Genomic DNA, 14,598 nt, shown 5'->3' with positions numbered 1-14,598 from the left:
ATATATATATATATATATATATATATATATATATATATATATATATATATATAAAAAAAGGAAGAATAAACCATAATTTAAAAAGTCTAAGGCCTGACCAGCCCTGCAAGTTTGACTTGAATGTGGACACTCCTTCACAGTATGAACAGCTGAGGTCAGAGGAATATGTACCATGAACAGAAATTCCTAATAACTCAACACAGCAAAGTACAAAGTAAGTTCTTTTCAAGCAAACAGGGCTGGCACAACAACAGTAGATATGCACTGACAGGCACATTGTAGATATACACTATCATCATCTTTAACTCTGTTGTTCATTTACTGACTGTACAAAAAATGCTTTGGTGAGTTTCCACCATCCATAATGGGAGAGGTGAAAATCTCAGTTGAACATAGTGTTGGCAGCAGTTCTGTCCTCAAACACAGGATTCACAGGGATTCCTCTTCAGAGTCACTGTCTGTGTTCGTCTTAGTCAGGAGCTTCAGCTCCTCACCGTCCTACAGCAAGCACAAACAAAGGCATCTAAATTAATGCAAGGAGGACAAACATCTGCAGACATGAAACTATTTCACATTCCCATCTTAGCGTAAACACTAAGTTTCCATGTTGCTTTCACATCCTGGTGTAGAGCATTCAGGGTCTTGAAAATAAAGAGAGGAAATACTTTAAATTTTAAAACCACAGCTGCTGACCTGCTGCTTGTTTTTCCAAACAAAAAAAAGCAAGCTGAAGTATGCATTCCTCATACAATAGTATCTGGAACAAATAGATATTTATACTCAACATTTGTGGTTCTACATGCTTTTAAACTACCAAACATATAATTGTTAAATAAGGTGTGTGATAGCTTTATTTTCCTACAGATTTCCCTCCTTATGTCAAACAAATTTTATTATACAAAATTGAGTGCCAAGTTTCCTACAGAGAGAAGATATCACATCTGCAGTGCCTTGACAAAGTATTCATACTCCTTGAATTTTTCCAGTTTGCAACATAACCACAAACTACAAAGTATTTTCCTGGGATTTTATGTGCTCGACCAACAGAAAGTAATGTATAATTGTGAAGAGGAAGAAAAATGGTCGTCGGTCCATCCATCCATCCATCATGCTATGAAGTTGGGTCATGGGGGCAGCAACTTGAGTATGGTGGTCCAGACATCTCTTTCCACAGCCACCTCTTCTAGCTCTTCTGGGAGGATCCCAAGGCATTCACAGGCCAGCTGAAAGAAAGAATCTCTCCAGTGTGTCCTTGGTCTACCCATGGGTCTCTTCCCAGTCAGACATGACCGGAGCACCTCCCTAGGGAGGCACCCAGGGGGCATCCTTACCAGATGCCTAAATCATCTCAAGTGGCTCCTCTCAATGTGTTGGAATAGTGGTTCTACTCTGAATCGCTCCCAGATAATTGAACTTTGCATCCTATCTGTAAGGAATCCTGCAGAGAAAACTCATTTTGACCACCTGTATCTTGTTTTTTTCAGTCAATACCCAGAATATGTGGCCATAAGTGAGGGTAGGAATGTAGACTAACTGGTAAACAGAGAGTTCTGCCTTACAGCTCAGTGCCATCTTCACCACGGTGGACCAGTACAGAGTCCACAATATTGTAGATGCTACACCATCCATCTGTCAATCTCCCGCTCTATTGTTCTGGTTGGCAGGCCACAGACTGATGAAGTCTTCCAAACGGAATACGAAACGGTTCTCCCTTAAAGAAACTGATCCAGATTAAATGATTTAACAGTTTGTGTGTGTGTGTGTGTGTGTGTGTGTGTGTGTGTGTGTGTGTGTGTCTTATCTACCTGGACGATTGAGCTTACAAACCTTTTTCTGAACCATTTTGGCCTTGGTGTCCTCAGGCTATTTCTGTGAGTAGCAAGTTGGCCATCTGGCCTAAAACATTTGATTGTTATACACCATGATTGATTGTTTTGGACAAATGGGTCCTTTTGCATGTGTTAAAAGCCTGCTTTTGAGATTCCAACAGGAGGTTGGCTTGAAACACAGCAATGAAGGCTACTTATGGGACAGATCTGGTTGGCAGGCCACAGACTGATGAAGTCTTCCGGATGGAAGATGAAACGTTTCTCCCTTAAACAAACTGGTCCAGATACAATGATTTAACCTTTTCTTGTGTGTCATTTACCTGGTTGATTGAGCCTACAAACCTTTATTTCCCACACTTGTGAACAAAACCCCATTATACTTGAACTCCTCCACTTGAGGCAGAACTTCACTCCCAACCCAGAGAGGACAATCCACCCTTTTCTTGCTGAGAAACATGACCTCAGATTTGGAGGTGCTGATCCTCATCCTAGCCATTTCACACTCTGCTGCCAACGTCTCCAGTGAGAGCTGAAGATCACAGGACAATGACGCTAACAGGACTACATCTTCTGCAAGTAGAGATGGAATCCTGAGGCCACTGAACTGGACTTTGTATGCCAATTTCTGGCCATGAACGTTATGAACAGAATCTGTGACAAAGGGCAGCCCTGGCGGAGTCCAACTCCCAACCTGAAGGGTTCTGACTGGTCACACGATGTTGCAAAGGCATGTCAACAAAGACAGCCCAGTAACTTCCAGAGCCTTGAGGAACTCAGGACAGATCTCCTCCACACCCAGTGCCCTGCTGCCATGCAGCTTTTTTAACTACCTCAGCAACGGCGGTCTCGGTTATGGACAGACCAACCCTTAAGTGCCCCAACTCAGCTTCCTTCATGGAAGATGTGCCAGTGGGATTGAGAAGGTCTGAGGAGTATTCCTTCCACCTTCCGATGACATCATTGGTTGAGATCAACAGAGCCCCATATTCACAAAACACAGTGTTGGTAAAGTGCAGGTTTCCCAGCCTCCACCATGTGATGTTTTGCCAGAATCTCCTCTGAGCACTATGTTTGTATTGCGAGTGGTTGTCATGGTTTGGAGTCTAAGCAAAGCTGCTACAATCTACACTCCCCATCCGGAAGTGGTGGAGCTGCATGGGGGGTGGGGGATTTGGTAGGTGGGGCACTCGGTTCTGTTGCAAGGGCAGGGCACCTTCCTTGAAAAATGGTAGGGGAAACACTGGTGTTTGTGATGGACTAACCACGACTTGCGCAGAAGTCCAACAACAGATCACCGCTTCGGTTCAGATCAGATAGGTGACCTCTCAATCCCGACCCTCCAGGTCACACTGTTGTTATCCATGTGGGTAGTGAAGTCCCCCAGCAGAATAAAGGAGTCCCCAGCTGTAACACCTTCCAGCACTCCAGCTAAGGACTCCAAGAAGGCAGTTTTTTATGAATTGAAGTTTGGGGAATTATCACAAAACAAAAATCTGAGGTGTCCCTCTACCCAAAAGCACAGGGAAGCTACCTTCTCCTCTACTGGGGAATACTCCAACACACAGGCACCAAGCTGGGGACTAATAGCAAACCCACACCTGCTTAGTGCATCTCACCATGGGCAACTCCAGAGTGGAATAAGGTCCAGTTCCTCTCAAGGAGATTGGCTCTGGAACCCATGCTGTGCATCGAGTTGAGCCCAGCTATATCTAGTCGGTACCTCTCAACCTCACACACAAGCTTGGGCTCTTTCCCCACCAAAGGGGTGAGTTCCATGTCCCAAGAGCCAGCTTTGGTAAATCAAGGTCAGAGCACCAACGCCCCCACCTTTGGCTACTACCCATGGCATCATGCACCAGACCCATATGGCCCTTCTTGTAGGTGGTGGGCCCACAGGAAGGCAAACCCATATTACTCATTTGGGCTGAGCCCAACCGAGCCCTATGGGTAGGCACTAGCTGACAAGTCCCTCTCCAAGGCCTGGCTCCAGAGAGGGGTCCTGGCAACCCACATCTGGGCAAGGGACACTGAGCGCCTTGACTTTGTCTGTCCATATGTCTCTTTGGAATCACTCTTTGTCTGGCCTGTCACCTAGGACCAACCTGCCTTGGCATACCTGACTAGGGACAACTGCCCTCGACAGCATAGCTCCTAAGATGATTGTTCAGGTGCTCAAACTCCTCTACTCCTCTATAAAGGTGGTGATTGAAGAAGGAATATATTCAAAATTGATATTTAGTTATACACGTTTCGCTGCAATTCCAGCTGTAAGTTTTTTTTTGCAATTATCTCTATCATCTTTGCACATTTAGAGACTAAAATTGTTGCCAATCGTTCTTTGCAAAATAGCTGTTGCTCATTTAGATTGCATAGTGCCCGCATGAACACCAATTTTTGAACTAAGAAAAACATCAGCTGTCCTGCAGGAAGGTGAACCCCCACTCCATTTCCAAGTAATTTGCAACTTCTGACAGGTTTTCTTCCAGAATCATCCTGTATTTACCTCCATCCTTCCTTCCATCAACTCTGACCAGCTTCCACTTCCTTGCTAGAAAAAAGAATCCCGACAGAATGATGCTGCCACTATCACGTATGACAGAGCAGATGGTGTGATCAGGGTGATGCCCCAGTGTCACCAACACAATCTTATTGTAATGGACTTTTGACCTGTCCAGGGTGTACCCCACCTCTAGAACAGTGATTGCTGGACCTGGGCACAAGCAACACCGCAACCCATAAAGGAAGAAACAGTTAAAGATAATGGATGGATATTGTTTCCTATTTAAGTAATATTTTATTTTATAAAGCAACCCTGCTTTAAACTTCCCAACAGCTTTATTCCTGGCATATCTGATGCGTTAGTTTGCGGAATGAGAGTAAAGGGAGTTAATTACAAATGCATGCTACAATTTTCAGATTTTCCTTTTTGTTAAAATTTTTTTTTACCACGAATACTTTTTCCTAAAGTGTCACAGTTTAATATGTGTATGCTACTTAGTGTTGGTCTATCACTTAATATATCAGTAAAACACTTTGTTTGGGGTAGCATTGTGACAAAATGTTCCATAGTTTACAGGTATGAATGTTTTTTTCAAGTCACTGTAAATGTTAGTATTTAGTTGAATTAAACTGAAGGCAGTATTTCAACAGTCAAATCAATTGTCTGCTAAAGATTTGAGTTTTGCTGCTTACCCCTCTGGACCTCTCAAACACCTCTCCATTGATGACCCGCAACCTCTCCTGCTGCAGGCTGTACTCCAAGTCTTTGGGCTGGCTGGCATTGTAGATAAAAATGGATAGAAGGACCATGGGGGCCTGCAGGAAAAAGTCCAGTGAAGGGCGGAAGTCGAAGAGGAAGAGGGAGAGGCCGGTAACCAGAACAGTGGTGATCTGACCAGTCAGCACATGGAACATGTTATCTCTGAACTTTAAAATGAAGGCCACAGATAAACCGAGAGCAGCTGAGGGAGAAGAGAAAGAGAGAGAGAGAGGAATGTGAATTCTTTAAATTACTGCAAATCTTTCAGCTCATATACTGTTGCACAACCAAAAAAAACCTGCAAATGTGTTAACTGATTTTTTAACTTTACTGCATTTTCAGTCTACAAAACATAAAAAAAAATAAAAATAAAATAAAATAAATTGTGAAATAGCTGCATCAGGTTTCTATTAATATTACAACTGTATCTGTTGTGAGATATGTTCAGTAACTTTGAGCAAAGGTAAACTATATTTATTTTCACATAATATGCCAAAAAAAAAGTATTTACCCCTTTGAATGTTTTACTTTTAATGCTACCTAGTCACTACAAATTGGTTAATCCCATTTTTGATACACATGCACAAAAATATCTGTCAAAACTAAATCTAATTTCTACAAAGAAATTAAAATGTGTAATGTAAAATAAGTGACTGCATAGATATTCACCACCTCTAAAGTTTTTTTTTCCTTTTCTTTCGGCTGCTCCCTGCGTTAGGGGTCGCCACAGCGAACTAAGTTGCACGAAGACTTGTCAGTTATTTTTACGCCGGATGCCTTTACTGACGCAACCACAGACCACCGAGCTACCACAGCCCTCTGTGTGGAGCAGAGAGCTGCTATCTACGACACCCGGAGGAGCAGATGGTGGGGGTTAAGGGCCTTGCACAAGGGCCCAAAGTAGGACGAATGATGGTGGGTGCAGGTGTGGGTGCTTCACCTACCCCACCCACATTTTTGATGTTACTGGGGCTTGAACCGGCGATCTTCTGATCACAGGCCCACCTTCTCTAACCTCTGCGCCACCACTCCCCCTTATTCACCACCTCTAAAGTGACTGTCCTAATTCAAGTTAGAAAAAACATATTTGAAAAGTAGAAGTCAAGGGATGAATACAAGAGAAAGCCCCAGTTCAGTTATATCCAAAATAAAAAAAAAACGGAAGGATGATGGGATGTATAAATCTATCAAGAGCAAGCCGTCCTCACAAACGGAGTGACAAGAAAGAGAATAACAAGAGGGGTCAAGACAAGTGACCACTTTGAAGCATATACAAGTGTTAGCAGGTGAAATGAAAAAGACTGCATATGTCAACTGTTGCCCAGGTTCTTCACCAGTCTAAGCTTTATGGGAGAGCATCAAAAGATAAAGCCACCGTTGAAGAAAACTCATAAAAATTTGATTAGTTTGCCAAAAAGTACTACACATTCCATGATTAAGTGCTTCGCAGCAGCCAGACCTAGTTGAGAATTAACGCGTTTCAATTAATTCATTGAACTTTTATTTCTACAGGTTAGTCTCATTGAGCCTTGAGGACTCATTTACAAGAGAGACCTGTTTTAACAAAGAACACAGATGAGGTATACACAACACGAGACAATCATATAAAAAGCATATAAAATGAAAAGTAACTAGAAGAAATTATATTAAAAAAATGAAACAAAAACAGCTAGATTATAAAGTGATGTAAAATACTATAAACAGGAACCCGTCTGCATTGGTTTTTGTCATGAACTTAGAAGAAGTTTAAAATCAGAGAGGTCAAAGTCGAGAGCTTCAGATCTTTTTCCAAGGTATTCAAACGTACAGAAGCAGAGTAGGAGAAGGCCCTTTTGCCAAGTTCGAGCCGCACTGAGGGGACACTGCAAGTAATAATATCCTGAGAGTGTACGCTGTAGCTGCACTCATGCAGTGGCATGCAGGATATATGAAGGCAACAGACCAAGAAGTGATTTAAAGATGAAAATGTACCAGTGTGAGAGCCTGCATGAAGTTAATGATGACAAAATCAATGAATCCTAACCAATGATTCCTCTTGTAAATGAGTCCCAGAGGCTCAGGGTGCAGTGAAGGGTACAGCCAGTTATGAAAGCGCACCATGATAGACGGTTCCAACATTTGCAAGGTGTTTGCAGGAGCGTTCATGTAAATAATGTCACCATAGTCAATGGAGGGAAGGAAAGTAGCAGTTACAAGGCGTTTTTTAGCATTCAGAGTTAGACAGAATCTATTTCTGAAAAACAAACCCACTTTTACTTTCAATTTCTTTACCAAGTTTGTAACATGAGACTTAAAAGAGAGATGCAAATCGACAAAGATACCCAAATATTTGTAAGAATCGACAAACTCAATAAGAACACCATACGAAGAAAAAATAGAAGGAAGGACTGCTGGAACAGACTTCCTATTTGAAAACAACATCCCTTTAGTCTTATCAGCATGTAGCACCAGTTTGAGGCGGAACAAATCTGACTGGATGATGTCGAAATGCACACTGTAAAAGCTGGAAAACCTTAGCAACTGATCTAGTTCGACAATAAACAACTGTGTCATCAGCATAGAAACGCATACAATACATTGTAAGAGGTACTGGATCAGGAGTGGATTGGAATTAAAAAGTGGATTGGGAATATCTATTTTGTAAACTTACCAGAATGTGATTTTATATTCTATTGTTGGGAAATGCCATTTGTGCAACTTAGCAGATAGGTCAAGGTTATTTATTAGATAAAATACATCCAACAACAAAAATCTGCTGTTTCAATCATTCTGAAACATTTGTGCCTGCCTGTTATTTATCCACACAGTTTTGATGCAGAATACCTCTATCTACATCTTTGAGAGAAGCAAACATTTTTTACCATGACTCACCAGTGACCAGCACCAGAACCAGGGAATAAACATTGTGTCCATAGAGAAGTCCACAGTGGATAGTGAGGCCCCGTGCCTCACTGCTCAGCCCGAGCGTCAGTCCATTAAACACCACACCAAATGTATATCTACAAAACCACACAACAAAACAGAAAGATTACCACTAAGTCATGAGTGTGTCTTCTGTTTTAGTATTTTGCTAGGAAGCGTATCCTCACAGTTTACTGTTCTGTATAAAGATGCTCTCTGTAAGCTGATCTCCTTCTTTGAGGATCTTCTCATTGTAGATGTTGGCCATGGCAGAGATGAAGCACTGGAGTAGAAGCAGGATGTGACCAACTCCAAAAGACCGAAGCTTCCCCACTATCTCATCCCTCCAGGCCTGACCTGGCAGTGATGATGTCCATGATTCTGAAACACTGCAAAAAAACAAATAAAAATAATATTCTGGCTAAAGAACCAACAAGTAAAGGTTCATTCAGCAATATTCTAAATAAAGTTTTATTGTGTAAAATTATCTTCCAATTGTCCAATTTATCAACTGTTTGATCAAGTAAATAAATATTATGTTCTTCCATCCATCCATCCATCCATCCATCCATCCATCCATCCATCCATCCATTCTCTTCCGCTTATCCGGGTTCGGGTCGCGGGGGTAGCAGCCTAAGTAGGGAGGAACAGACTTCCCTCTCCCCAGCCACTTGGGCCAGCTCCTCCAGGGTAATCGCAAGGCGTTCTCAGGCCAGCCGAGAAAATAGTCCCTCCAGCGTGTCCTGGGTCTTCCTCTGGGTCTCCTCCCGGTGGGACGTGCCTGGAACACCTCATCAGGGAGGCGTCCAAGAGGCATCTTAACCAGATGCCAGAGCCACCTCAACTGGCTCCTCTCGATGTGGAGAAGCAGCGGCTCTACTCTGTGTCCGTCCTGAATGACCAAGCTTCTCACCCCATCTCTAAGGGAGAGCCCAGACACCCTGCGGAGAAAACTCATTTCGGCCGCTTGTATCCGAGATCTCGTTCTTTCGGTCACAACCCAAAGCTCATGACCATAGATGAGGGTAGGAACGTAGATCGACCGGTAAATTGAGAACTTTGCCTTTTGATTCAGCTCTCTCTTCAACACAACAGACCGATACAGCACCCGCTTCACTGCCGACGCTGCACCTATCCACTTATCAATCTCACGCTCCATTTTTCCCTCATTTGTGAACAAGACCCCAAGAAATTAAACTTCTCCTCTTGGGGCAGGATCTCCTCTGACCTGGAGAGGGCACTCTACCCTTTTCTAGCTCAAGACCATGGCCTTGGATTTGGAGGAACTGATCTTCATCCCGGCCGCGTCACACTCGGCTGCAAACCGCTCCAGCGAAGGCTGTAGATCACGACCTGATGAAGCCAATAGGACCACATCATCTGCAAAAAACAGAGAAGCGATCCTAAGGCCACCGAAACAAATCCCCTCAATACCTTGGCTGCGCCTAGAAATTCTGTCCATAAAAGTTATGAACAGAATTGGTGACAAAGGGCAACCTTGGCGGAGTCCAACTATCACTGGGAACGAGCCCGACTTACTGCCGGTAATGCGGACCAAGCTCTTACAAGTCATACAGGGACCTAACAGCCCATATCAAAGGGTCTGATATCCCATACTCCCGGAGGACCGGGCTCCTGGAGGGGCGCGGTCGAACGCCTTCTCCAAGTCCACAAAGCACATGTAAACTGGTTGAGCAAACTCCCATGCACCCTCCAGGACGCTGCTGAGGGTGTAGAGCTGGTCCAGTGTTCCACGACCAGGACGAAAACCGCACTGATCCTCCTGAATCCGAGGTTCGACTATCCGACGGACCCTCCTCTCCAGAACCCCCGAATAGACCTTACCAGGGAGGCTTAAGAGCATGATCCCCCTGTAGTTGGAACACACTCTACGGTCCCCCTTTTGGAATAAGGCGACCACACCCCGGTCTGACAATCCAGGGGAACTTCCCCCGATGTCCACGCAATATTGCTGTCGCGTAAGCCAACACAACCCTACAACATCCAGAGCCTTAAGGAACTCTGGGCGAATCTCATCCACCCCTGAGGCACTGCCACCGAGGAGCTTTTTAACCACCTTGGTGACCTCAGCGCCAGAGATTGGAGGGCCCGACCTAGAGTCCCCAGGCTCCGCTTCCTCAGTGGAAGACGTGCCGGTGGGATTGAGGAGGTCTTCAAAGTATTCTGCCCACTGACCCACGACATCCCGAGTTGAGGTCAGCAGCACACCACCTCCACTATAAATAGCGTTGGTGGCATACCGCTTTCTCTCCTGAGATACAGGATGGTGGACCAGAATCGCCTCGAAGCCGTACGGAAGTCTTTCTCCATGGCCTCTCCGAACTCCTCCCACGCCCGAGTTTTTGCCCGAGGTAACGCTCTCGCTTTGACTTTATTCTGTCTCATGCGTGCTGTGGGTGAGAAGCGTCCAGAGCGTCACCAGCTGAGGAGGTGTCACAGCGACACGGTTCAATCGTGGCTCCCCAAACGACAAGACAGACATATTTGTTCATAACTTTATTATTAGTCAGACAGAGTTGACGGATTTTAGAAACCAGTTGCCGAACGCACCCTGACACAATGAGAATGGTGCAAAAAAAATACCAACCTCTAATCTCTGCCGCAAAATGTTCCCCGGGGTCACATGCGCCCCCCCCCCCCCCCCCAGCATTGCTCCGGGCCCCCCCAGGGAGGTGCGCCCCACTATTTGAGGAGGTGCGCCCCACTATTTGAGAAGGACTGCTGTACTTGAACACATTCCAAAAAAGTTCCACTTTTGTTTTGTTAGTCCACAGGATATTTTATCAAATGTCTTGGGGATTATTATTATGTTTTTGCCAAATCTGAGAGGAGCCTTTTCATTTTTGTTGTGAAGCAGTTATATTGGCTTTGAAACTCAGCCATGGAGGCAATTTTAACCTTTCACCTCTGTCTTACTGTTGAATCATGAACTCTGACGTTAAAGGCAAGTGAGGCCTGCAGTACTTTAGATGTTATTCTTGGTTCTATTGGACCTCCTGAATGAGTCATTGATGCCTCCTCTTGTTCAGTCAGCCACTGCTGGGAAGACTCACCACTGTTCCATGTTTTCTCCATTTGTGGATAATGGAATCCCCATTTAATTCAAATTCAAAAATACTTTATTAATCCCAAAGGGAAATTATTTGTTGTTGTAACTCATTATCCTCATTTCATTAAGAGATGTTATAGATACTGATGGTTGTAGACCAGAAGGATCTCTTGTAAAGGTCCATCCCACAGTGGATCCTAAGAAACTGGCTGCAGATGCCGTTCGATCCGTCTACCCAGACTCGGCTGGCCTCTCGGTTCCCCTGGGCTGTAGGACCACCCTAATGCCGGGCAGAACTCCTCCTAGAGCGATGGCCACTCCTCCCAGCAGTCTGCCGAGCTCCTCGTCGCTGCGGACAGCCAACTGTAGGTGCCGAGGGACAATCCTTTCCTTCTGCTGTCATGAGCGGTGTTTCTATCTAGTTCCAGGATCTCAGTGGTCAGGCACTTGAGCACAGCTGGCAGGTAGATGTGAATCCATCCACAGAACATCCTTTCAACTCATTTGAAATTTGGGGCTGTAGTTGAGATGTAATTTGAGCTTTTGAGATGTTAATCATCTGCTGTTGGTTGTAGAAAACTGCCTTGTTGCCATGGTTACGCATCATAACAAATGTCCAAAACTAAAAAGTTTCAGTAAAAATCCTTCCAGCTGCACAACATCTGATACCAGAGGAAAATATCATCCAAAAAATCTGACTTACATCCAGAAAAAGAGGAATTAAAGTTTCCAAAAGCAAAATCTCAGAATAAAAGTAACAGAGCTGCTCCAACATGCAGCCACCTTGAGCGGTGCAATTCTAGAACAAATATGATAAATTTAGGGGATTTCCCTTTCTGATAGTAGCATTTCTTGCTAATCTGACACATTTAAAAGTGCCAAAAATATTTAAAACGGCAAATACTGCTTTACAGCACTGCATGTTTAATAACATCTAGTTTTCTACATTTTATTTATTTTCTCCTCTATATTCTTAAGTCATCTTTCACACTAGATAAATACACCTTCCATGGCCTTCATGACTTTTTAAAATGTGGTTGGACCACAGAAAATTTGGAAATGCTCCTTCAGTGTCAAGGCAATCATGATGCTGCTACATTATTAGTACTCAAAATAGTTATTTTCAACTCTTACTGTTCCTGCCATTTCCTGCATGACTCAATCAAATAGTTTCAGAATTCATCTACAAGATATGAGATCAATCCACACTAGCACAACTCTATTATCACAGGTATCACACCCGTGCTTGGTCGATTCGGTGAATTTGTCATGATTAGCCGCAATTTCTTAAAAAAAAAAAAAAAGTTACAGAACATTTAATCAGGCTAGCTGGATAAAACGGCCTCCTTCACTAACCTGATTATGATGCTGTATCAACAAGAGAAACCACTAAAACTCCTCTAGCCTCGCCTGTACGTCTGTCATAGGAAAGACTTGAAAGACGTGTTGCTGACATAATGAGAACAAGCATCCGGAAGTTGAATAAAGGACAGCTAACAAGGCAAGACATTTATTGAAGAAGAAAAAGCATAAACTGGTTGTGTTTGGAGAATGTTGGCACAGTGTGACAATGATAGGGCTGTAACTTGGACAAGAAAACAATGAGATCAGTCCTTTCTTCAAATTCTAGATGACTGAGCCATACTTGTGCACACCAGCCCCACACTCCACCTAGGACCATCATACACTGCCATCATAAATAAACCACCACAATTGCAATCTAAATGTGTGTCACAATACCTCATCAAGATCCTACAGACATGAACATCATTTAGTGTGAAGGAGATCTACAAAACAAAACTGACCACACATACATTACCTGCTGTTTTTCATCTGTTCCAGCAGCTGTGTGTAGAGAATGCAGGAGTTGGAGGGGGTGGAGAGGTGTGTTGAGTGGAGACCTGGCACTGCTATGGAAGTCTGACTGCTTCCTGATCCTGTTGTCAAGGAAACAATGGCCAGGAAGAGAATAAATAACGCTGCCCACTGAACCCAAGACAGACGTCTCCTAAAAAGACACAAAAAAAAAGAAAGAAAAGTTATGTAAAGTATTAAGAATTACAATTAGAGTTCCACTGATAGATTAGTGGGGGCGATATTTAGGCCGATATAGGCCTTTGGGGATCTGTCAGTATCAGTGATAATTGTCCCATTATTCGTCGATATAAGCACTTCTAAATTTCACACCTAAAATGTTGGAACCAGCCGTAATTGTACAATGTATCCAGCAGAGGGTGCACGAAGACTACTTTCACTTAGGTTTCAGTTTCAGGGCAGCTGAAGCAGGCAGCAATACTGTGTGAGGTATTTTACTGAACAGAGCATGGTAAGTTAATTTTAACTGATGTATAAATTTTAAAAATCAACAATAAGTCCACTTCCATCCTCCAACCTGCTTGCCATTAGCTATGTGCCTCTCAAATTAGCAAGCTAACGTTTAGATAACTTTATCCAGAACAATTAATCTAATGTAGAGGTAAAATCAGTGTTAGAAACCTTATCTTTGTTGTCCTCAATGAAATGCATTGTTTGTCTGAAATCTTTACTTCTCTACAAAGAAATAAAAAAGCATTGCTGTGGTCAGTACTAATTAGACCTTCACCATATGTGACTGACTGTTAAACAATGAACAGGGAAGGTTGTTTCTTTGTTTAACTTATATTTTATATTAACACTTGATAACTTTATGGTGAATAGTGAAGGATAGAAAATGTGAACATACATTAGGAAGACTGTTTTTATGACCAGTGCACCACCAGTAAAGCTAATCATATCCATGCTATACCTAGACCCACTGTAAGTTTACCTTTACTTCATGGTTGCTAACAGCTGCGCTAAATAAAGAAGCCCCGCTCCACACACTGTTTACTTAAGATTCTTGGGTGTGGACAAAGCTCAAAAATGTTCAGCCATTATATCGGTTATCAGCGGTCCCTTTCCCCTCCCAAAATCAGTATCAGCGATGGCCAAAATTTCCATATCGGTTGGGCTCTAATTACAGTCTTCACAGTAGAATGCTAAAAATAACCAATGTGTGCAATTCAGTAAATCTGTACCACAAAAGGGCCTCAGCAGGAGTATTTGATTCAACTGTACATCAATATGGAACTCAGTATGTCAGCACAAGTGCTGTAGTAATACCTACTGAAGTGTTCTATAATATTTATTTTACTCAAACTGTTAGATATAAGTCTCCAAGAAACTGTCTAAAAATAGTTTTAAAAGTGAGTCGTTTTTCTTAGGTCGCCCAAAATAAGAAAGAAGATGAAAGGCAAACTGTGTATTTTTAAGAAGCAATGCTTTACGATGTTGTGTGATGAGCCACTTACTTCAGGACGATTCTAAAGAGAACAGCTGTGGTCAAGATGACAAAGTTGGAGAACAACACTGCCATTGCCTGAGAACAAGAGAAACAGCAGGATAAAAGATAAAACAGTTAAGTCACTGCAGCATGCACAAAGGCACAAGCACCATGCCTCATAAAATTACATTTAGTAAAAGTTGATATAATAATTAACCTGAAGTAAGTGGCTCATCAC

At 43.1% G+C, this 14,598-nt stretch overlaps 1 protein-coding gene across 1 annotated transcript in view; it reads right to left on the bottom strand.

The window, feature by feature from the left end:
* Positions 1-295: 295 nt before the first annotated feature.
* The window catches only part of slc35a5 (solute carrier family 35 member A5), a 21,873-nt gene continuing 7,570 nt past the window's right edge, over positions 296-14,598 (bottom strand). The window contains exons 4-9 of the mRNA XM_037686696.1: positions 14,389-14,456; positions 12,879-13,067; positions 8,178-8,378; positions 7,960-8,087; positions 5,022-5,290; positions 296-498 (exon numbers count right to left, since the gene is read on the bottom strand). Coding sequence (XP_037542624.1) covers positions 430-498; positions 5,022-5,290; positions 7,960-8,087; positions 8,178-8,378; positions 12,879-13,067; positions 14,389-14,456 — 924 coding nt within the window. The 3' untranslated portion in view covers positions 296-429. The remainder of the gene's footprint in view (positions 499-5,021; positions 5,291-7,959; positions 8,088-8,177; positions 8,379-12,878; positions 13,068-14,388; positions 14,457-14,598) is intronic.

Source organism: Nematolebias whitei, chromosome 13 (genome assembly GCF_014905685.2).
Source record: "Nematolebias whitei isolate Nwh7 chromosome 13, NemWhi1, whole genome shotgun sequence".
Lineage (NCBI taxonomy): Eukaryota > Metazoa > Chordata > Actinopteri > Cyprinodontiformes > Rivulidae > Nematolebias > Nematolebias whitei.
The sequence above is the reverse complement of the archived record's forward strand: the minus strand, read 5'-3'. Positions and strand labels throughout refer to the sequence as shown.